The sequence below is a fragment of the Cherax quadricarinatus genome, chromosome 20 (assembly GCF_038502225.1).
Source record: "Cherax quadricarinatus isolate ZL_2023a chromosome 20, ASM3850222v1, whole genome shotgun sequence".
In the NCBI taxonomy this organism is placed as follows: Eukaryota; Metazoa; Arthropoda; class Malacostraca; order Decapoda; family Parastacidae; genus Cherax; species Cherax quadricarinatus.
Window position 1 is genome coordinate 44572412 of NC_091311.1, and position 25881 is coordinate 44598292.

The 25881-nt window shown below is 44.2% G+C and overlaps 1 protein-coding gene across 4 annotated transcripts in view; it reads right to left on the reverse strand.

Moving 5' to 3' along the window:
• LOC128700584 (angiotensin-converting enzyme) overlaps positions 1-25607 on the reverse strand; it is a 56901-nt gene extending 31294 nt beyond the window's left edge. For all 4 annotated transcript variants that reach the window (XR_011392239.1, XR_011392238.1, XM_070087043.1 and 1 more), the window contains exons 1-4: positions 25520-25607; positions 5375-5526; positions 3984-4148; positions 669-765 (exon numbers count right to left, since the gene is read on the reverse strand). Coding sequence is in view for 2 of the 4 variants with exons in the window: in XM_070087043.1 (XP_069943144.1) it covers positions 669-765; positions 3984-4148; positions 5375-5526; positions 25520-25580 (475 nt within the window). In the remaining 2 variants the exon portion in view is untranslated. The remainder of the gene's footprint in view (positions 1-668; positions 766-3983; positions 4149-5374; positions 5527-25519) is intronic.
• Positions 25608-25881: the final 274 nt, after the last annotated feature.

Below are 25881 nucleotides of genomic sequence, written 5' to 3' on the forward strand. Positions count from 1 at the left end.
CATCCCCTTGACTTTGTCTCCTTTCTTGTCTATCCCTCCACCCTTCTTCCCCTGTCTGTCTATTAATCTCTCCACCCCTTCCCCCAGTGACCACCCGTCCCTCAACACATGCTACAGCCCCAGGCACAAAACATGAGGGTCCTGCCTTGGCATAATGTAGCGCTTACCTTGTCCCAGCAAGAAGGGTCTCTTACCTTTTCTATTGAAAGAATGTTTGATGAAAGGGTAACATTCTCACTATTTTTTGCATATAAAATGGTGGGAGGGTATCGAAATCAATCAGGACTCTCTCAAGTGAGAGCTGTACAAGCGTCAAGCTTAAATGAAGGAGACAGCTTAGGATAGAGAGGTGTAGTGGGTGTGGAGGTACTATAGTGGGAGTGGAGGTGAAGAAGTTAGTTGGTGTAATGACAGGGAGTGTAGTGGTGGGGGCAATATTAGGGAGTGAAGTGGTGGGTTTTATGATAGGTAGAGTGGTGTTGGCATTGTGATGACAGGCAATCTCTGTAACAGTATTCATATTTCTATCCCACAGGCACATGAGCGAGTACACTCACCACACTACACTGTATCTCACAAGCACTGCAACACTGTACACTACACCTCATAGGCACTGCAATACTACACTGTACTCCACAAGCACTGCAACACAACAGCTAGTCACTGACCTGGTTCAAGTTCCAACTTGCAGCTTCTGGGGTTCTTGTAGTCGCATATCTTGGCTGTGCTGTATACTGTAGACATCTCCGTCACCAGGTTGTTGTACTGTTATCAAAACTCTGTATTAGGGCCAACTCGTACCAAGAAGTGAAAGAATGACATTAAAGAACCAGGGTCGACTAGTGCCAAGAAAAGAAACAATCACAAAAACAGTATCAGGGTCTGCAAGTACCAAGAAATTAAACAATGACATTGGGGTAGCAATAATGTTGAAGGATCAGGTATGGAAGGAGAAAAGAGAATATGAATGTGTAAATTCGAGGATTATGTGGATTAAAGTAAAGGTTGGATGCGAAAAGTGGGTCATAATAAGCGTGTATGCACCTGGAGAAGAGAGGAATGTAGAGGAGAGAGAGAGAGATTTTGGGAGATGTTAAGTGAATGTATAGGAACCTTTGAACCAAGTGAGAGAGTAACTGTGGTAGGGGACCTGAATGCTAAAGTAGGAGAAACTTTTAGAGAGGGTGTGGTAGGTAAGTTTGGGGTGCCAGGTGTAAATGATAATGGGAGCCCTTTGATTGAACTTTGTATAGAAAGGGGTTTAGTTATAGGTAATACATATTTTAAGAAAAAGAGGATAAATAAGTATACAAGATATGATGTAGGGCGAAATGACAGTAGTTTGTTGGATTATGTATTGGTGGATAAAAGACTGTTGAGTAGACTTCAGGACGTACATGTTTATAGAGGGGCCACAGATATATCAGATCACTTTTTAGTTGTAGCTGCACTGAGAGTAAAAGGTAGATGGGATACAAGGAGAATAGAAGCATCAGGTAAGAGAGAGGCGAAGGTTTATAAACTAAAAGAGGAGGCAGTTAGGGTAAGATATAAACAGCTATTGGAGGATAGATGGGCTAATGAGAGCATAGGCAATGGGGTCGAAGAGGCATGGGGTAGGTTTAAAAATGTAATGTTAGAGTGTTCAGCAGAAGTTTGTGGGTGCAGGAGGGAAGAGGAGCGATTGGTGGAATGATGATGTAAAGAGAGTAGTAAGGGAGAAAAAGTTAGCATATGAGAAGTTTTTACAAAGTAGAAGTGATGCAAGGAGGGAAGAGTATATGGAGAAAAAGAGAGAGGTTAAGAGAGTGGTGAAGCAATGTAAAAAGAGAGCAAATGAGACAGTGGGTGAGATGTTATCAACAAATTTTGTTGAAAATAAGAACAAGTTTTGGAGTGAGATTAACAAGTTAAGGAAGCCTAGAAAACAAATGGATTTGTCAGTTAAAAATAGGAGAGAAGAGTTATTAAATGGAGAGTTAGAGGTATTGGGAAGATGGAGGGAATAGTTTGAGGAATTGTTGAATGTTGATGAAGATAGGGAAGCTGTGATTTCGTATATAGGGCAAGGAGGAATAACATCTTGTAGGAGTGAGGAAGAGCCAGATGTGAGTGTGGGGGAAGTTCGTGAGGCAGTAGGTAGAATGAAAGGGGGTAAGGCAGCTGGGATTGATGGGATAAAGATAGAAATGTTAAAAGCAGGTGGAGATATAGTTTTGGAGTGGTTGGTGCTATTATTTAATAAATGTATGGAAGAAGGTAAGGTACCTAAGGATTGGCAGAGAGCATGCATAGTTACTTTGTATAAAGGCAAAGGGGACAAAAGAGAGTGCAAAAATTATAGGGGGATAAGTCTGTTGAGTATACCTGGTAAAGTGTATGGTCGAGTTGTTATTGAAAGAATTAAGAGTAAGATGGAGAATAGGATAGCAGATGAACAAGGAGGCTTTAGGAAAGGTAGGGGGTGTGTGGACCAGGTGTTTACAGTGAAACATATAAGTGAACAGTATTTAGATAAGGCTAAAGAGGTTTTTGTGGCATTTATGGATTTGGAAAAGGCGTATGACAGGGTGGATAGGGTGGCAATGTGGCAGATGTTGCAGATGTATGGTATAGGAGGTAGGTTACTGAAAGCAGTGAAGAGTTTTTACGAGGATAGTGAGGCTCAATTAAGAGTGTGTAGGAAAGATGGAGATTATTTCTCAGTAAAAGTAGGCCTTAGACAAGGATGTGTGATGTCACCGTGGTTGTTCAATATATTTATAGATGGGGTTGTAAGAGAAGTAAATGCGAGGGTCTTGGCAAGAGGTGTGGAGTTAAAAGATAAAGAATCACACATAAAGTGGGAGTTGTCACAGTTGCTCTTTGCTGATGACACTGTGCTCTTGGGAGATTCTGAAGAGAAGTTGCAGAGGTTGGTGGATGAATTTGGTAGGGTGTGTAAAAAAAGAAAATTGAAATTGAATACAGGAAAGAGTAAGGCTATGAGGATAACAAAAAGATTAGGTGATGAAAGACTGGATATCAGATTGGAGGGAGAGTATGGAGGAGGTGAATGTATTCAGATATTTGGGAGTGGACGTGTCAGCGGATGGGTCTATGAAGGATGAGGTGAATCATAGAATTGATGAGGGGAAAAGGGTGAGCGGTGCACTTAGGAGTCTGTGGAGACAAAGAACTTTGTCCTTGGAAGCAAAGAGGGGAATGTATGAGAGTATAGTTTTACCAACGCTCCTGTATGGATGTGAAGCATGGGTGATGAATGTTGCAGCGAGAAGAAAGCTGGAGGCAGTGGAGATGTCATGTCTGAGGGCAATGTGTGGTGTGAATATAATGCAGAGAATTCGTAGTTTGGAAGTTAGGAGGAGGTGCGGGATTGCCAAAACTGTTGCCCAGAGGGCTGAGGAAGGGTTGTTGAGGTGGTTCGGGCATGTAGAGAGAATGGAGCGAAACAGAATGACTTCAAGAGTGTATCAGTCTGTAGTGGAAGGAAGGCGGGGTAGGGGTCGGCCTAGGAAAGGTTGGAGGGAGGGGGTAAAGGAGGTTTTGTGTGCGAGGGGCTTGGACTTCCAGCGGGCATGCGTGAGCGTGTTTGATAGGAGTGAATGGAGACAAATGGTTTTTAATACTTGACGTGCTGTTAGGGTGTGAGCAAAGTAACATTCATGAAGGGGTTCAGGGAAACCGGCAGGCCGGACTTGAGTCCTGGAGAGGGGAAGTACAGTGCCTGCACTCTGAAGGAGGGGTGTTAATGTTGCAGTTTAAAAACTGCAGTGTAAAGCACCCTTCTGGCAAGACAGTGATGGAGTGAATGATGGTGAAAGTTTTTCTTTTTCGGGCCACCCTGCCTTGGTGGGAATCGGCCAGTGTGCTAATAAAAAAAATAATAATTAAAGAATCAGGGCCATCTTGTACCAAGAAGTTAAACAACAGTCACACTAAAGTGTCACATCACTGACCTAGAGTGGGGGCCGAGGACTTACCTTCTCGAGGTCATGCTTGGGGAGAGCAGCTGTACCAAGGATGGACATGAACTTGAACTGCCTCTTAAGGTAGGGATCACTCAGGGTCTCCCACTTGCCGTTCCACTTACGAACTCTTTCCCAAGCTTCCTTCTCCCACTCTGCATATTTCAGCTCCGCAGCCGCCTGTTTCAAACAATCACATTAATATTTCTCTAATAACATGTAAAATAATATATATTAACACACTCGATTAGTTATCACGATGCAAGTATGAGAAGTAAACGTAATTGTTACGTGGCTACAAAGCATAAAAGGAGCAACGCGAACCACAACACTGCAGTTAACTTAACAACACAAACAACACAACACAAAGTTAACTTAACTAGAATTAACAGAAATACCCGTTCTTATCTTAATGCCCTATTAACGTCTAGGTGTTAATTATTCGGTATGGATACAAGGCAAAACAGGAAAGAGGATAAGAATGAAGGAGGATGACCAGAATGAAGGGGTGAGTATATAGTACAGAATGAACCAAAAATATCCACAAATCCATCACAAACTCTCAGCACTGCATATTATATTAACGGGGAAGCGCCAAACCCATGGATATTATATATTCGTCTGAGGAATGGAACGAATTAATTTTATTCAAATAAGGGAAGGGTGGATCCAATTCCGCAGATCAAGAGACGAGCCCTTCACCGGCCTCAAGAGTATGACGATTGCAACCCATGGTACCGATTTTCACTGGAGGCTCCCTATGCCTATCCCGGTGAAATAACTCCTCTAGAAAAAAAGGCGTAATAACTGTCTGCTGTTTAGGGAGTATCGACGGTGGTAACGTCATTCATGTAACATTGGGTAAGAGAGAACCGGAAAATTGCAGTGGTACACCTTTGAATGTCATACATATGCAAGCCAACTCCAGTAAGACCTGCACTATGGAAATGATTCAATCCTCCGAGTAGTGCACTACGGTTGGCAGCAATGCCGGGAGATATCCAGACAATGATTGCTTTCATACTCCTCCGAAATCAAATTATGATGAATTTAGAAATATTCATACCAAATAAAAGCGTTTGGTTCTTTGTAAGAGAAGTACAATTGGGAAAGAGTGAGGTCCCTTTCTCGGGAAAAAGGGCCCCAAGTTAAAGAGCTTAAATCTTAGGAACAGGAACTTGCCCTCTGTTGTAAACTTTTTAAACATGGGTCTAAGGTCTCACAACACATTAAGCAGCATTCACTTTTCACGGATATCTAAAAGGCAAGCGACCAATTAGACTTCTAGGACCAGGTTTCATACTGCCAAAGGAGTCGTGGACCTTAAACTCAACAACACTTATGTGTGAAACATGGGATCAGAAGTAATAGTTCTGGTCTAATCTAGAAAATAACGCAGTACTCACTTTTTCTTTCTTGTGCTTCTCTGTGATATCCGATGCATAGTTCCAGCTGGTCATGGTGGCCACTGTGCATTCTTCTGATCCCTTCACATCCAACTCATGCAGGAAGTTTCTCGCGTCCTCTTCTAGCTGCTCAGATTCGGTCCGAACATGATCTGCATTATACACACAATATTAGTTATATCAAAGTCATACAAATACAAGTATTATTTATCTAATTTTATCACTAGCTACATGTAACTTAGCCACCAGCCTACCTACACTCATCCTAAGAGATTCTCATCAACAATTCGAGAAGGAACCTTTAGATGATATCTCAACTTGATAATGGTCCTGTACCAGCCGAAATGTCGTTTACTGTTTCTTCCCAAAACTTTGGAAGGCTTTTTTTCCAACTGCAACAGCTGGTAAATCTTACCTGGAGAAAAGTTTCGATTTATTTTAGGCTGTGTTGGTCCAAATTTGCGTTTTTCATAGAAAAAAAAATATGGAAAAAATGAAACAGGTTTACATGCGATAATTTCTAAGTACTTTATCCAATTGTCCTACGTCTTAATGCTGACAACTTGATAAAGCAAACTGTGAGAGACGTCAAACTTAAGATGTTGGTGTATTTTAGGATATTGATCCCTCGGAGATAACAAGCGAATTCCTCTTCAGTTTGGCTTCAAAGCTGGTGTTTCTTACTGGGAGGTTTGAATTAGTCTTAAGCTTTTGTATCTCCTAATTTGCAATTTAATTGAAGAAATTTAGCTATTAGTGTCCATGTTTATAACTTCTGAATATCAAGTCTAATTCGTATCAAATCTTCACTGTTAATATTTAATTGCATTAGAAACTTATGCCGCACTCAGTACTGATATTTTTCCGTGCACTGATATACAGAGGGCTGGGGCTATGCAATATGGGGATACCTTTCTTGGATCGTGCAGCAGCCAAAATACATTTAGATTTATTTCAAACTCTCACAAGAATCCACTCCACTAGATTTTCATAATGCTGAGCCATATACCGTAATATAAGTTTATATAAACTATTTGTTTATATATTTGTTTAAGACAGCCTAGGGTAGCTGGGTCTGATTCCCAAGACGTTGCTATGTTTCCTCAGTGCCTAAACCTTTCACCACTTAACTTCCTAGTCTTTATCTACCCATGATCTGCTTTATAAGAATTTTGTCCCTTCAGTTAGACTCCCGTGGTTCTCGTTTTTCGAAAACTGGGTTCATCAGTGAGCGATCCTTTCCATGAAAGATCCACAGCTCTCGTTAATTATATTAACAAATTGTTGTAAGATAATTAACAAACGATTTGTGTAGCACTCTGAGATCAGGATCTGTTTTTATAAGTTAATCTGTACTGTTGTTAATGGTTCCTGGACGGGTATGAGGTGCATAATAAATATAGTAAAATAAACTTCCCGGAATCATTGTTCCCACGATCCGGTCTAACACTGAACTTCCTAAATTTGAAAGGAAATACTACAGTACTAAGAAACACGGAGGAAAATTAAAGTTAACAAGATTTACCTGTTATTTTGCATGTTCGTAAGACAAATTAAAGACAAGCAATCCTGCCAGCATACGAAACATTTAAGACTGGGCGTTTCCCACTCGTATAACAGAACGGTAGTACATCTCCATGGTTAGATTTGGAGGGTTGCTGTCTACCATCCTAACTCTCCCCATCAGTTTTATTACTCTTTATTTCATCTTGGTACATAACTTCAAAATGACTTTCCTGAACACCAACTTTCTTTGAGAGGACGAAAAGGCGACCATTAGCAAGTTGGTTTCACTTGACAATGCGCCTGTTTTATCTTATAAAGCCTACTACCACTCGACTTCATTCTGGCAAATATTTTTGTGTTCCGATCGATAACAGGCTTCCTCCTGCCGTCGAACAAAGCCGAAGACGTGTTTTGTTCCCAGTCACCATCAACGCACATCTCAGTTCTGCTTCTTGGTACATGGACTATCTGAAGTTGTGACCTTTTTCACAATTCCTTATGCTGACACGGACAGTCAAGTTGCACTGTTACTTGTCCCAGATCATGTCGTTTCCAGTTTTCTGAACAAAACAAATAACTTTCACTCGAGGACTCCAATTCACCATTTCCCACTGTCGTTGTATATTTCCATATTAAGGCTTGAAAATATTAAATTCTTCTTGCTTTTCTTTGACTGCCCAATGGTTTTATTTTTCCTGTAGAGGGTGATAAGCGAAACTCCGTTCATCCTCAGTTACATGGAAATTCATGTAAGCAAACACTACCTGGAGTTTACCTGGAGAGGGTTTCAGGGATGAATACCCCCGCGGCTCGGTCTGAGACCAGGCCTCATGGTGGATCAGGGTCTGATCAACCAGGCTGTTACTACTGGCCGCACGCAAGCTGACGTACGAACCACAGCCCAGTTGGTCAGGTACTGACTTTAGGTGCCTGTCCAGTGCCTTCTTGAAGACAGCCAGGGGTCTATTGGTAATCCCCCTTATGTATGCTGGGAGGCAGTTGAACAGTCTTTGGCTCCGGACACTTATTGTGTTAGTCTCAATGTTCTCGTGGCGCTCCTAGGACATATTGATATCAAATAAATATTTGAATTAAAATGGAATTTAGTCACAAGTTGTTTGGATATAATTATCTTTTATAATATTATGTCATTGTGTTCAGTGTTCATTGTCATTTTAAACTTAGCAGAATTTTGTCTATGGTGTTAATTGTAATCTAGACAGTGGAGAGTAATTTTTCAATTAGTACAAATGAATGGTATAACTGTAATTATTAATTACATAATCATTGATTGCTTTAATTTTGATTTGACTTAACTGCTATATGAAAAAATGACTAGCACTTCATACAATGCTAATATATATATTGGTTACTTACACTGTAACCCTGTTTTATGCTCCATATAGTGCTTATGTAGAAATCAGAGTACTCTTAAAAAAATCTGAGCAAATTTGTTCCGCCCCTTCCCTCCCCAGTAGAAAAGTGAAATCCAGACGCCTTTACTGCAGACCCTCATGGAACATCTTGCTCTACCTACTCTTACTGTTTTTCCTGTCTCTTACCCCCCACCTTTCCTTCAGAGAAAGTCTGTCCAGACGGTAAAGTCTGCCTTTCCTTTCATTTCCGAAGCCTCACATCTCTGCTGTAGACTCATGTTCACACTTCTTTTAACATTTCAAATCACATTCAGATGCTGCTGTTGTATACACTGATGATTTCAAATTTTATGATGCAGTGGGATATACTTATATTTTTTACTATGTCATCAGAGGACGACCGCTGGAGATAACCTGGTGTTTTCAGAAGAGAAGTGCAATCCACAACGCTACCATAACCCCTACATGTTTTGTTGACCTTTAAATTGCATTATAAGATATCTAGACTTTCAAGTTCTTAACATTCAATGTTGGTTGTGAGTAACCTTCTGCAGATAGAAAAGGGTCCCTGGCCATTCTAGTGTTGAGGGCAATGAACTTGTTGAATAAACTGTGCACGTTCAGCAGTTCAGGACCCTCCAGTCTCCTGCAGGCGGTTCCCCTATTCACACTATTTTCCAGTGATGACTCAGCTCTTACGTGACCGCTGGCAGCGTTGATCGTTGGGTAGGTTAGATGGCCAACAATTTTTTTTAATCAAGCCACAACTAAACTTTCAGCCAGCCTTCGTCGTTATCGACTGCATATTGATCAAACCAGACTCTTACATGGTCATATAGATAAGTGCCCTGTGTGCAAGGCTGACGAAGACCCATAGCCTCGGAGAAGTGACTATAATGGTTACAAGGAAATGTTGGGCCTTTCATTGAATCCGTTTGAGTATGTTCTTCGATTCCCCTCACTGTCCATTTTTTTCTTATAAATTGCACACACACACACACACGCACACCAGGAGCTGCGAATCGACCCCTTCAACCACAAATAGGCAAGTACGTACGTGTGCTTGTGCGTCCTCTTTTGTAATGTTCGACTGCCTAGTAGTATGTACTAAACCGGTCCAACCTGAACTCAGCGTTCACAGTGGATGACCTGCCTTCAAGAACTTGGTAGGAGTGCTGCCCCACTGTTGTGCTCATTTCTTGATGACTGACTGTTGCAGCCACACCTCATCCATATCTCAAAGTTTATACCATTCATATCTGGAGACATGAAAAACAGCACATATCTAGGTATATACAGTCTACTTTATTCCCTCCTCTTGTAGGGATTATATATGCTTATAAGGGTATACTACAGACTGAGACCTTACTGACGCTCTTGTGGTGGAATTTTATCAAACAAATTCGCTAAATAAAATGACGCCATTATCTTGCGGTCACTGCACCATTAATAAATAGGGGCCCGGTGGCCTGGTGGCTAAAGCTCCCGCTTCACACACGGAGGGCCCGGGTTCGATTCCCGGCGGGTGGAAACATTTCGACACGTTTCCTTACACTATTGTCCTGTTCACCTAGCAGCAAATAGGTACCTGGGTGTTAGTCGACTGGTGTGGGTCGCATCCTGGGGGACAAGATTAAGGACCCCAATGGAAATAAGTTAGACAGTCCTCGATGACGCACTGACTTTCTTGGGTTATCCTGGGTGGCTAACCCTCCGGGGTTAAAAATCCGAACGAAATCTTATCTTATCTTATCTTAAAGCTCAGAAATCGAGAAAGAGGTGTGCAACAAGTTACCATGCTGATAGTAATTAGGGTGCCTCAGAGCTCTGAAAGTAGTAAGTAGTGTGTATACAGGTAGCACTGTAGCTCAGAGCTCTGTAGTGTATACAGAGCTCTGGCTGGGAGTAATAAGTAGTGTATACAGATAGCACTGTAGCTCAGAGCTCTGTAGTGTATACAGAGCTCTGGCTGGGAGTAATAAGTAGTGTATACAGGTAGCACTGCATCTCAGAGCTCTGGCTGGGAGTAATAAGTAGTGTATACAGGTAGCACTGTAGCTCAGAGCTCTGTAGTGTATACAGAGCTCTGGCTGGGAGTAATAAGTAGTGTATACAGGTAGCACTGTATCTCAGAGATCTGGCTGGGAGTAATAAGTAGTGTATACAGGTAGCACTGTATCTCAGAGCTCTGGCTGGGAGTAATAAGTAGTGTATACAGGTAGCACTGTATCTCAGAGCTCTGGCTGGGAGTAATAAGTAGTGTATACAGGTATCACTGTAGCTCAGAGCTCTGGCTAAGTAACAGATAGTGCAGGTAAAACTGTTGATAACATTTTTGGCTGGGGGTGTCAAGTAGTGTGTAAAGGAATACGTAAAAGTACGAAGGTAGCACTAGCTCAAAGCTCCGGCTGGGTTTAGTAACATATACAAGTATATCGCCCTCAGGCGGGGGCACCCACCCCTCCCTGCGTAACGGTCACTGCCGCACACACACACACATCGCCCGTTTGCGATGAGTGTGTGTGTGTGTGTGGATATATGTGTGTACTCACCTAGTTGTGGTTGCAGAGGTCGAGTCATAGCTCCTGGCCCCGCCTCTTCACTGGTCGCTACTGTGTGTGTGTGTGAAAATATAACGCTTGCTTGTTTATTTGTCAGGGCTATTCAGCCTAATTAGCAGAGGGGCTCGATCCTGTCTGCTAAATCCAGCCAGGTCTCTGACCCATGAGGTTGTTGGTGATAGCGGAGGGAGAACATAATAAGCGTTGCACAAGGCATCGTGTGTGAATGTATAGTCGGGTTGTGTGACCTGCTTCACTAACTTTGTATCCTTCTTGCCCAACTTATTCATACCAAATCTCATGATAAGAATCAACAAAATGTAGCCAGAAAGTGCAAGTTTAGTGTGCCTCAACTTGCTTGCTCTGTACAAGTCCACAAAGAAGTTAGCATTTTTAATATGCACTATTGACACTGCCCGGTTAAAGGGGAAGCAACCGAGGCGCTAACCCAAGGCTCCCTCCCCAACACCACCACCACACACACCAACCACAACCCAAAATATAAAAAGGGGATGGGCAATTTGAGTATAAAAATTGACACTGTGAGGGACATATTTTGCACACACACACACACACACACACACACACACACACACACACACACACACACACACACACACACACACACACACACTATCAGGAAGTATTTCTTCAGCCACAGAGTTGTTAGGAAGTGGAATAGTCTGGCAAGCGATGTAGTGGAGGCAGGAACCATACATAGTTTTAAGACAAGGTATGATAAAGCTCATGGAGCAGGGAGAGGGAGGACCAAGTAGCGGTCAGTGAAGAGGCGGGGCCAGGAGCTGAGTATCGACCCCTGCAACCACAATTAGGTGAGTACAATTAGGTGAGTACACACACACACACACATCAGGCGCTTATAATAGGAAGGGCACTGAAATGGATCAGATAATACCTGACGGGGAGGCAACAACGAGTCATGGTACATGATGAGGTATCACAGTGGGCCCCTGTGACGAGCGGGGTCCCACAGGGGTCGGTCCTAGGACCAGTGCTATTTTTGATATATGTGATATGATAGAAGGGATAAACTCAGAAGTGCCCCTGTTCGCAGATGATGTGAAGTTAATGAGGAGAATTAAATCAGATGAGGATCAGGCAAGACTTCAAAGAGATCTGGACAGGCTGGACACCGGGTCCAGCAACTAGCTTTTCAAATTTAACCCCGCCAAATGCAAAGTCATGAAGATCGGGGAAGGGCAAAGAAGACCGCAGAGTATAGGCTAGGTGGCCAAAGACTGCAAACCTCGCTCAAGGAGAAAGATCTTGGGGTGAGTATAACACCAAACACGTCTCCGGAAGCATACATCAACCAGATAACTGCTGCAGCATATGGGCCCCTGGCAAACCTGAGAATAGCGCTCCGATACCTAAGTAAGGAATCGTTCAAGACACTGTACACCGTGTACATCAGGCCCATACTGGAGTATGCAGCACTAGTTTGGAACCCGCACCTGGTCAAACACGTCAAGAAATTAGAGAAAATGCACAAGCTTGCGACAAGGTTAGTTCCAGAGCTAAGGGAAATGTCCTATGAAAAAAGGTTAAGGGAAATCGGTCTGACGACACTGGAGGACAGGAGGGTCAGGGGAGACATGATAACAACATACAAAATACTGCGTGGAATAGACAAGGTGGACAGAGACAGGATGTTCCAGAGATGGGACTCAGAAACAAGGGGTCACAATTGGAAGCTGAAGACTCAGATGAGTCAAAGGGATGTTAGGAAGTATTTCTTCAGCCACAGAGTTGTTAGGAAGTGGAACAGTCTGGCAAGCGATGCAGTGGAGGCAGGAACTATACATAGTTTTAAGACGAGGTATGATAAAGCTCATGGAGCAGGAAGAGGGAGGACCCAGTAGTGGTCAATGAAGAGGCGGGGCCAGGAGCTGAGTCTCGACCCCTGCAACCACAATTAGGTGAGTACACGTTAGGAAGTATTTCTTCAGTCATAGAGTTGTCAGGAAGTGGAACAGTCTGGCAAGTGATGTAGTGGAGGCACAAGCCATACATAGTTTTAGGACGAGGTTTGATAAAGTTCATGGAGCAGGGAGAGAGAGGATCTAGCAGTGACCAGTGAAGAGGCGGGGCCAGTAGCTGAGTCTCGACCCCTGCAACCACAAACAGGTGAGTATACACTTACACACACGGCCAGGAGCTGTGAATCGACCCCTGCAGCTACATATAGGTGAGTACACACACATGAACTTGGTTTATTTCTCTTTTCTCCCAGTGTCCTGTGGCTTGGTTGGTAGAGCACTCGCCTCACACATTGAGTTTCCGTGGTTCAGTACTGGCATGGGTGGAAACGTTGGGCATGTTTCCTTACACCTAGCAGTAAGTAGGTACCTGGGTGTTAGTCGACTTGTCTGGGTCGCATCCTGAGGAACAAGATTGAAGGACCACAATGGAAATAAGACACATTCCTCGATGACGCACTGACTTTCTTGGGTTATCCTGGGTGGCTAACCCTCCTGTTAAAAATCCCAACAAATCTTAATCTTATCCTAACCTATACAAAATTACGACTTAAGAAATCGTAATGACACGATTGCAAACAAACCATACCCCCGGCCGGGATTGAACCCGCGGTCATAGAGTCTCAAAACTCCAGCCCGTCGCGTTAGCCACTAGACCAGCTAGCCACAAAATTTGTGGTCACAGTGGTGCCTGTGCTAACCTTCCTATGGTGTAGAAATATACCTAGTTGGATGAATCTTATTGTGGCTAGCTGGTCTAGTGGCTAACGCGACGGGCTGGAGTTTTGAGACTCTCTGACCGCGGGTTCAATCCCGGCCGGGGGTATGGTTTCTATACAAAATTTCGTGTGTATGAGTGGTGCAGAGATTAAAGAAACTGAATCTTCTTAAATACTGTAATGTGCAAAAATTTAGGAGAATCTGTTGTGTACACTATACACGGTACTTGTACTGAATTTAACACCACGAAGAGAAAAATATTTTACTTTAAAAGACGAATAACATGCTTAACTCTCAGAATGTTGGGACACAGTTCTTGTTCCTGTTATGTCCCTCTGTAATAATTCTCACTACAGTTCACAGGACGGATAAGGAGGTGACTACCACCCACAGGTTGGATGTGGGGTGACTACCACCCACAGGATGGATGTTGGATGACTACCACCCACAGGATGGATGTTGGATGACTACCACCCACAGGATGGATGTTGGATGACTACCACCCACAGGATGGATGTTGGATGACTACCACCCACAGGATGGATGTTGGATGACTACCACCCACAGGATGGATGTTGGATGACTACCACCCACAGGATGGATGTTGGATGACTACCACCCACAGGATGGATGTTGGGTGACTACCACCCACAGGATGGATGTTGGGTGACTACCACCCACAGGATGGATGTTGGGTGACTACCACCCACAGGATGGATGTTGGGTGACTACCACCCACAGGATGGATGTTGGATGACTACCACCCACAGGATGGATGTTGGGTGACTACCACCCACAGGATGGATGTTGGGTGACTACCACCCACAGGATGGATGTTGGATGACTACCACCCACAGGATGGATGTTGGATGACTACCACCCACAGGATGGATGTTGGATGACTACCACCCACAGGATGGATGTAGACTACAAAAACTATCAACCTAACTTTCTTAATGAACACTTAGTTGATACGTTATATTGTATAACAATACCAGTGTATCAATTAACAATCAAACTGTAGTAGTGGAGCCCCTACAAGATGACTGACCTAATGGCTCCTAAAAGATGATGGACTTGGTGGCCCATACAGGATGATTGACCTGGTGGCCCCTACAAGATGCTTGACCTGGGGCCCCTACAAGATGCCTGACCTGGGGCCCCTACAAGATGCCTGACCTGGGGCCCCTACAAGATGATTGATCTGGCGGCCCCTACAAGATGATTGCCCTGGTGGTCCCCACAAGATGCTTGACCTGGGGGCCCCTACAAGATGTTTGACCCGGTGGCCCCTACAAAATGATTGCTCTGATGGCCCCTACAAGATGACTGCCCTCCTGGTCAACACAATATGATTGCTCTGATGGCCCCTACAAGATGATTGCTCTGATGGCCCCTACAAGATGATTGCTCTGATGGCCCCTACAAGATGATTGCTCTGATGGCCCCTACAAGATGATTGCTCTGATGGCCCCTACAAGATGATTGCTCTGATGGCCCCTACAAGATGATTGCTCTGATGGCCCCTACAAGATGATTGCTCTGATGGCCCCTACAAGATGATTGCTCTGATGGCCCCTACAAGATGATTGCTCTGGTGGCCCCTACAAGATGATTGCTCTGATGGCCCCTACAAGATGATTGCTCTGATGGCCCCTACAAGATGATTGCTCTGGTGGCCCCTACAAGATGATTGCTCTGATGGCCCCTACAAGATGATTGCTCTGGTGGCCCCTACAAGATGATTGCTCTGGTGGCCCCTACAAGATGATTGCTCTGATGGCCCCTACAAGATGATTGCTCTGGTGGCCCCTACAAGATGATTGCTCTGATGGCCCCTACAAGATGATTGCTCTGGTGGCCCCTACAAGATGATTGCTCTGATGGCCCCTACAAGATGATTGCTCTGGTGGCCCCTACAAGATGATTGCTCTGATGGCCCCTACAAGATGATTGCTCTGGTGGCCCCTACAAGATGACTGCCCTCCTGGTCAACACAAGATGACTGCTCTGGTGGCCCCTACAAGATGACTGCCCTCCTGGTCAACACAAGATGACTGCTCTGATGGCCCCTACAAGATGACTGCCCTCCTGGTCAACACAATATGACTGCTCTGATGGCCCCTACAAGATGACTGCCCTCCTGGTCAACACAATATGACTGCTCTGATGGCCCCTACAAGATGACTGCCCTCCTGGTCAACACAATATGACTGCTCTGATGGCCCCTACAAGATGACTGCTCTGATGGCCCCTACAAGATGATTGCTCTGATGGCCCCTACAAGATGACTGCTCTGATGGCCCCTACAAGATGATTGCTCTGATGGCCCCTACAAGATGATTGCTCTGGTGGCCCCTACAAGATGATTGCTCTGATGGCCCCTACAAGATGATTGCTCTGATGGCCCCTACAAGATGACTGCTCTGATGGCCCCTACAAGATGATTGCTCTGATGGCCCCTACAAGATGATTGCTCTGGTGGCCCCTACAAGATGATTGCTCTGATGGCCCCTACAAGATGACTGCTCTGATGGCCCCTACAAGATGATTGCTCTGGTGGCCCCTACAAGATGATTGCTCTGGTGGCCCCTACAAGATGATTGCTCTGGTGGCCCCTACAAGATGATTGCTCTGATGGCCCCTACAAGATGACTGCTCTGATGGCCCCTACAAGATGATTGCTCTGATGGCCCCTACAAGATGATTGCTCTGATGGCCCCTACAAGATGATTGCTCTGATGGCCCCTACAAGATGATTGCTCTGATGGCCCCTACAAGATGATTGCTCTGGTGGCCCCTACAAGATGATTGCTCTGGTGGCCCCTACAAGATGATTGCTCTGATGGCCCCTACAAGATGATTGCTCTGATGGCCCCTACAAGATGATTGCTCTGATGGCCCCTACAAGATGATTGCTCTGATGGCCCCTACAAGATGATTGCTCTGATGGCCCCTACAAGATGACTGCTCTGATGGCCCCTACAAGAATTGCTCTGATACAAGATGATTGCTCTGGTGGCCCCTACAAGATGATTGCTCTGATGGCCCCTACAAGATGACTGCTCTGATGGCCCCTACAAGATGATTGCTCTGGTGGCCCCTACAAGATGATTGCTCTGGATGGCCCCTACAAGATGATTGCTCTGGATGGCCCCTACAAGATGATTGCTCTGATGGCCCCTACAAGATGACTGCTCTGATGGCCCCTACAAGATGATTGCTCTGATGGCCCCTACAAGATGATTGCTCTGGTGGCCCCTACAAGATGATTGCTCTGGTGGCCCCTACAAGATGATTGCTCTGATGGCCCCTACAAGATGATTGCTCTGATGGCCCCTACAAGATGATTGCTCTGGTGGCCCCTACAAGATGATTGCTCTGATGGCCCCTACAAGATGATTGCTCTGGTGGCCCCTACAAGATGATTGCTCTGATGGCCCCTACAAGATGATTGCTCTGATGGCCCCTACAAGATGATTGCTCTGATGGCCCCTACAAGATGATTGCTCTGATGGCCCCTACAAGATGATTGCTCTGATGGCCCCTACAAGATGATTGCTCTGATGGCCCCTACAAGATGATTGCTCTGATGGCCCCTACAAGATGATTGCTCTGATGGCCCCTACAAGATGATTGCAAGATGACTGGTGGCCCCTACAAGATGATTGCTCTGCTCTGATGGCCCCTACAAGATGACTGCTCTGATGGCCCCTACAAGATGATTGCTCTGGTGGCCCCTACAAGATGATTGCTCTGATGGCCCCTACAAGATGATTGCTCTGGTGGCCCCTACAAGATGATTGCTCTGATGGCCCCTACAAGATGATTGCTCTGATGGCCCCTACAAGATGACTGCTCTGCTCTGATGGCCCCTACAAGATGATTGCTCTGATGGCCCCTACAAGATGATTGCTCTGGTGGCCCCTACAAGATGATTGCTCTGATGGCCCCTACAAGATGACTGCTCTGATGGCCCCTACAAGATGATTGCTCTGATGGCCCCTACAAGATGATTGCTCTGATGGCCCCTACAAGATGATTGCTCTGGTGGCCCCTACAAGATGATTGCTCTGATGGCCCCTACAAGATGATTGCTCTGGTGGCCCCTACAAGATGATTGCTCTGGTGGCCCCTACAAGATGATTGCTCTGATGGCCCCTACAAGATGATTGCTCTGATGGCCCCTACAAGATGATTGCTCTGATGGCCCCTACAAGATGATTGCTCTGATGGCCCCTACAAGATGATTGCTCTGATGGCCCCTACAAGATGATTGCTCTGATGGCCCCTACAAGATGATTGCTCTGATGGCCCCTACAAGATGATTGCTCTGATGGCCCCTACAAGATGATTGCTCTGATGGCCCCTACAAGATGATTGCTCTGATGGCCCCTACAAGATGATTGCTCTGATGGCCCCTACAAGATGATTGCTCTGATGGCCCCTACAAGATGATTGCTCTGATGGCCCCTACAAGATGATTGCTCTGATGGCCCCTACAAGATGATTGCTCTGATGGCCCCTACAAGATGATTGCTCTGGTGGCCCCTACAAGATGATTGCTCTGATGGCCCCTACAAGATGATTGCTCTGATGGCCCCTACAAGATGATTGCTCTGATGGCCCCTACAAGATGATTGCTCTGATGGCCCCTACAAGATGATTGCTCTGATGGCCCCTACAAGATGATTGCTCTGATGGCCCCTACAAGATGATTGCTCTGATGGCCCCTACAAGATGATTGCTCTGATGGCCCCTACAAGATGATTGCTCTGATGGCCCCTACAAGATGATTGCTCTGATGGCCCCTACAAGATGATTGCTCTGATGGCCCCTACAAGATGATTGCTCTGATGGCCCCTACAAGATGATTGCTCTGATGGCCCCTACAAGATGATTGCTCTGATGGCCCCTACAAGATGATTGCTCTGATGGCCCCTACAAGATGATTGCTCTGATGGCCCCTACAAGATGATTGCTCTGATGGCCCCTACAAGATGACTGCTCTGATGGCCCCTACAAGATGACTGCCCTCCTGGTCAACACAATATGATTGCTCTGATGGCCCCTACAAGATGATTGCTCTGATGGCCCCTACAAGATGATTGCTCTGATGGCCCCTACAAGATGACTGCTCTGATGGCCCCTACAAGATGATTGCTCTGATGGCCCCTACAAGATGAATGCTCTGATGGCCCCTACTGCTCTGATGGCCCCTACAAGATGTCTGCTCTGATCGCCCCTACAATATGATTGCTCTGATGGCCCCTACAAGATGATTGCTCTGATGGCCCCTACAAGATGATTGCTCTGATGGCCCCTACAAGATGACTGCTCTGATGGCCCCTACAAGATGATTGCTCTGATGGCCCCTACAAGATGACTGCTCTGATGGCCCCTACAAGATGACTGCTCTGATGGCCCCTACAAGATGACTGCTCTGATGGCCCCTACAAGATGACTGCTCTGATGGCCCCTACAAGATGACTGCTCTGATGGCCCCTACAAGATGATTGCTCTGATGGCCCCTACAAGATGACTGCTCTGATGGCCCCTACAAGATGACTGCTCTGATGGCCCCTACAAGATGATTGCTCTGATGGCCCCTACAAGATGACTGCTCTGATGGCCCCTACAAGATGATTGCTCTGATGGCCCCTACAAGATGACTGCTCTGATGGCCCCTACAAGATGACTGCTCTGATGGCCCCTACAAGATGATTGCTCTGGTGGCCCCTACAAGATGATTGCCCTTGGAGCCCCAACAAGATGTTTACCCTGGGGGCCCGTACAAGAGGCCTGATCTGATGGCCCCTACAAGAGGCCTGATCTGATGGCCCCTACAAAAGGCCTGATCTAATGGCCCCTACAAGAGGCCTGATCTGATGGCCCCTACAAGATGCTTGACCGCCCTCCCCTACAATATGCTTGTCCTAGGGCTCCCACAAGATGCTTGTTCTGGGACCTCCATAAACTGCTCGCCCTGAGAACCCTCGCAAGTTGTTCGCCTTCTGGCCCCCACAAGGTCGCCTTGGGACCCCCCCCCCAAGTTGTTCGCCTTGGGGTCCCCAACAAGTTGTTTGCCTTGGGACCTCCACAAGTTGTTCGCCTTCTGGCCCCCACAAGTTGTTCGCCTTCTGGCCCCCACAAGATGTTCGCCTTGGGGCCCCCAAAAAATGTTCGCCTTCGAATCCCCACAAGCTGTTCACCTTGGGATCCCCACAATTGTTTGCCCTGGTGGCCTCCGTAAATTATTGCCCTTAGAGCCATCATAAGTTTCTGCCTCGAGGACTCCACAATTTATTTGTCTCGTCTCCACAAGCTGTTCGCCCTGGGCTCTAACCCTAGCAACTCTTTAATGAGCCGTTGACGCAGGTGACGGAGAGCAAACAGATGGTCTTGCCCTTTCGAAGCCTAAGTAATTTTATTTAGGCACTCGTACACATAAGTACAAACATAATACATAGTGTAAATTACCTAGGATAACCCCCCAAAAAAGTCAAAAAGTCACCCCATGTGGTAGCAGATGGTAGGAATAACAGCTGATGCTCGATCCTTCAGGAGAAAGATCGCTGCGGAGGTTTCTAATATTCAAAAGAAAAAAAAAAGTGTTTAGTGGCCTGGAGAGCAAACGTGCCCAGCTCACACAACCAGATGTTGAGTGAAAGTAAACAAGTTTAGCCTGCTTATACTTTCCAATACTAACTTTTTTCATACGTATATCCATAAAAGACGAGTTTGTAGAGCATATTTATTGAAGGGTTCTTAAGTAAACAAATTGTACTTGTTGCAACCTCTCGAGTGAGTAAAATTATAGTATTTTATTTATGTCATTAGCATTTTTATTATAAATGATATTGGTATTTTTGATGCAAATGTTCTAATAAAATAATAATAATAATAATAATAATAATAATAATAATAATAATAATAATAATAATAATAATAATAATAATAATAATTTTATCTACATATAATCAAATGAGGTAAAGCACTTTCGGTTTAGTGGTAACGATTTCCCCTCACACCAAAAGGATCCGGGTTCAATCCCTGGCCTGGGCAAGACGTAATCTCCAAATAACAGTAATTTAGGCTTGCCGGTACGAAATCCTTGAAGTTACCATTGTTACCAATGGAAATGTGTCACTGACGTTTTGGGTTATCCTAGGTAATCTACACATATGCGGCTATGTACAGTAATTTGTGTAACTATTTATGTGTACTTGTACGTGAATAAACTTACTGAACCCACACCACTTAAAGAAGGTGCCTTGGTGCCGTGAGTGGCTCTTAATCCAAGGAATTGGCCCTATTCTCCCTTTCCCTGGATGGATCCTGATTGTTTCCCATTCCCCCGGTTGCTGTATGACCCCTTACAGGTTTGACGCACCCCAGCTTTTTTGACCTTATGTACAACATCCATCCTGAGTGATGGAATACAACAGGAAAATATAGCTAGCTTTTGTTCCCATTTGTCATATAATGACCCTAATAGGTTTAGCGCTTCATTTTGATGATGATGATGACAATAATAATAATAATAATAATAATAATAATAATAATAATAATTTGTCATATAGACTCAAACAACATTACAATGTATGTACACATTTTTACTGTATAAGAAATTAAAAACTGTCTCTCCTCTCCCCACTTCGTGTGTACTGTGTAGGAGTGTTAGGTTCCAGGTAGGTACGTTGGACGTTACTGTGTTGTAGATGTGTATGCTGGTGGTGAGTAGGTTGGATGTGGGTGTGCTGGAGGAATGTTAGAGGTGAGTATCATGGTGATGTGTTAAAAAGCAGGGACGCCATGAATACACTAAGAGGGAGCACAATGGGAGTGATCATGTCGGAGGATCTCACCTTCAAGGACCATAACATTGTATCAATCGCATCTGCTAGAAAAATGACAGGATGGTTTGCGTGCAGCCAGCAGCAACAGCCTGGTTGATCAGGCTCTGATCCACCAGGAGGCCTGGTCACAGACCGGGCCGCGGGGGCGTTGACCCCCGGAACTCTCTCCAGGTAAACTCCAGGTAAACTCCAGAACCTTCAAAACTAGGGAGGCCAAGCCCATGATGACACTCTTCAGGTCACTTGTTCTATCTAGGCTGGAATATTGCTGCACACTAACAGCACCTTTCAAGGCAGGTGAAATTGCTGACCTAGAAAATGTACAGAGAACCTTCACGGCGCGCATAACGGAGATAAAACACCTCAATTACTGGGAGGGCTTGAGGTTCCTGAACCTGTATTCCCTGGAACGCAGGCGGGAGAGATACATGATTATATACACCTGGAAAATCCTAGAGGGACTAGTACCGAACTTGCACACAAAAATCACTCACTACGAAAACAAAGGAGTTGGCAGACGATGCAACATGCCCCCAATGAAAAGCAGGGGTGTCACTAGCACGTTAAGAGACCATACAATAAGTGTCAGGGGCCCGAGACTGTTCAACTGCCTCCCAGCATACATAAGGGGGATTACCAACAGACCCCTGGCAGTCTTCAAGCTGGCACTGGACAAGCACCTAAAGTTGGTTCCTGACCAGCCGGGCTGTGGCTCGTACGTTGGTTTGCGTGCAGCCAGCAGCAACAGCCTGGTTGATCAGGCTCTGATCCACCAGGAGGCCTGGTCACAGACCGGGCCGCGGGGGCGTTGACCCCCGGAACTCTCTCCAGGTAAACTCCAGGTAATGATTATCCGGGGCCCAAGACTGTTCAACAGCTTTCCACCAAGCATATGGTGAATTACCAATAGATCCCTGGCTGCCTTCAGCCATGGATCTAACTAATGTTTACAGTTAGCTATATCTAAATATAGTGTTTACAGTTAGCTCTATATTAGTATTTGCAAACAGGTGCATACACTGTACTAAAGTACGCATGAAAAACAGAAAAGGCACCTTATGTAAAATGTGTAAGGGGTGGGTGCATGATGGATGTATGTATAATTATAGCAACGGTGCCAGAATTCATTTTGTGTGTAACAAATGCACTTTGGCACAGTTACCCTTTAACAATGATGACATTGATTTACCTAATTTTAATACAAATGACCCATTGCCATATACTGATGATTATAATTGTTTTATGAAAACAGGTCTTCACTTTATTCATGTCAACGCAAGATCACTTCTTCCTAAATTGACAGAGATTAGGATTCTAGCTAACAAAATTAGGGCGGCAGTTATAACCATCTCTGAATCCTGGTTGGATGATACGGTGACTGACGACGAGGTCAAAATAGAAGGTTACAATATAAAACGCTTAGATAGGAACAGAAAGGGTGGTGGAGTATGTGCTACATTAGAAATGACTTAGCTTACAACCCAAGACCTGATTTAAATAACATTAAACTGGAGATTCTATGGTTCGAAGTGCTGCTTCCCAAGACCAAACCCATCTTAGTAGGAACTAGTTACCGCCTTCCCACCCAGGACCAGTTCTTAGAAGACTTTTCCAGAGTATTGTCCGGACTTGAAAACAATTGCGAGACAATAATACTGGGCGACTTCAATATCTGTTTTCAGCAGCAAAATAACGGGCTATGCAAAAGGTATAAGCAAATTCTAGGTTTAAATAGTTACACTCAACTAATTAATACAGCCACCCTAATTGACCACGTACTTTGAGAACATCAGTCAGTCAGGCGTCATTACCACAGGCCTTAGTGATCATTTCATCATTTACTGCACCAGGAAAATCACTAGGGATAGGATAGACCTACACAGGACAATAAAAATGAGGTCAACTAGAAACTACAGTAAAGAAACACTGGTAAATAGGCTACACAATTGTGACTGGACAGAGATAACAAGTTGCACGGACGTAAACGATGCCTGGGAAAAATTCAAAACAATGTTCACTACCATCCTTGATAATATTGCACCAGTTAAGAGGTTAGGATTAAACGAAGAACTGAACCCTGGATGACTACTGAGATATTAGATAATATGAAATTCAGAGACCAGCTGCTAAAAAGATTTAAAGCAGACAGGATATTGCAGCACTAAATGAATTCCAAAGGGTGAGGAACAAAGTACAGAGGCTTATAAAAGGAACAAAGGCAAAGCACTATTGTTCAAAAATTAAAGAGTATAAGTATAACCCCAGAAAGCTCTGGCAACAACTAAAACAGTTGGGGTATAGCCATAAGCCAGTAGATAGGTCTAACATAGTACTCACTATCGATAATGAGGTATGCCACGAAACATCTAAGGTGGCAAATGGCTTTAATTCCTACTACACATCTGTTGCATCAACACTAGTAAGTAAACTACCAGCTGCGTCAAATACTTTTAACACAGACTCTGATAAGTTTCAAACATACTATACCAATAAAGGGGTAACCCCAAACAGATGTCGCACATGTCAAAGCCAGTCTTAGCATGAACCAGTTCAAGAAGAGTGCCAAAAGGTGTCTGATGAATGTAGCTACTGAAAGGGAGGGGAAGGATTTTCTATTTTTTAGCTAACATACGTGTAAATTTTACCATATTCCTAGTAATGACCCTTGTATTGTAGATAGTCTTAATGACCTTGGTGTAGTATATAGTCTTTTTAGTATGATAATAAGATGTTATCTTCATTGTAGAATAATAAGAAAATATTATAACCTTTATATTATAATAATAAGGTAAGAGGACCCCAATGGAAATAAGTCACTGACTTTTTTGGGTTATCCTAGGTTCTCTACACATATGCTGCTATGTATGATAATTCTATGTAACTGTATTTGTGTATACCTGAATAAACTTAATTAATTAGCTGTATCTAACTAGTGTTTACAGTTAGCGTATTTAACTGTAATGTTTAAACTAAGTTATGGTATAAACCTTGGTAATAAATACCGACAAGTTGATTTAGAAAGACACGTAAGCAAACACTATAACATATTTATTAGAAAACGTTTCGGTCCTGGGACCTTGATCCCAGGACCGATCAAGGTCCCAGGACCGAAACGTTTTCTAATAAATATGTTATAGTGTTTGCTTACGTGTCTTTCTAAACCAAACTAAGTTATATCTAACTGAAGCCGTTGTTTACAGTAAACTGTATCTGTGAAGTGTTGTTTACAATAAACTATAACTGTGAAGTGTTGTCTACAGTTAGCTGATAGTTGACATCAATTTCTGTGAAGTGTTGTTTACAGTAAACTATAACCGTGGTGCCTACACTAAACTATATCTGTGAAGCGTTGTTTACTGTAAACTAACAGTTGACACCAATGTCTAACTGTGAAATAGCAGCAGTAGGTCAGCTCGAGACACAAAATGCACATCGTATTATATAAATGGTCAAAATATTCCTAGTGTCAAGGTGAGCGCTTATAAATCGCATTTCCAGATACATTTTTTTTTTATCGTATTAATGTCCTGCGCTCAACTTTATTAATAATGAATAGTGTTTTTATATTTTCATTATTGCTTAAAAATAGTATGCACGGTTCAAGACATTTATGAAGGTAAGGTTTTACCAAATGAACATTTTTAGTCCTAGTAGGACTGAAGAACCCAATTGTGGCGAAACGTTCCCTTAACAAATGCCTTGAACTACACATATATCGTTATCTACATACTGTCGGTATTCACCATACCTTTCCAGTCACTATACAGACAGATACCTTTCACTCAACACTTGCTACAAGACAATATTTTTGCACACTGACACTGGTTCAGGCTCAGTAAGTTCCAGCAAGACAGAGTTTCTTTGTGTCATTTTACAAAATTACGCTACATGCATGGTCATGCAATCTAAAGTACGACACACTGATAACCTACATTCAAAAATATTCAGTAATATTGAAAGATATCCACCAAAATACACAATGAAGTAGCCAAAGCGGCTACTTTTTATTATGCTTCACACATCCATCATGTGGACTGTACACTAGAATAAGGAAGCACAAAAGGACTCTTAACAAGAACGTAAAAACAGGTTATCATGAGTACATGCGAGTATAAACTGATACCTGGAGTGTGCTGTGGATCGGCAGCAGCACCGTATAAAAGACACAGCCACAACACTAGCATGGCGGCCACACACTAACTCGACTCACCACTCTCACCTTACATTTATACCTGGTCCTCCTGGCTCCTCCTCCTCCTACCTCTGCACATCTTCGATCTATGACCCATATGGGTTTAGCGCTTGTATCTACTATGATAATAATAATAATAACACTCATGCACAATGACTTTTGGGGGGATAATCCTGGCTCGGTTGGTAGCGCACTCAGGTCACACATTGATGTCCGTGGTTCGATACTGGTATGGGTGAAAGCATTAGGGCATATTTGCAGCAAGTACGTACCTGGGTGTTAATCGACCGGTG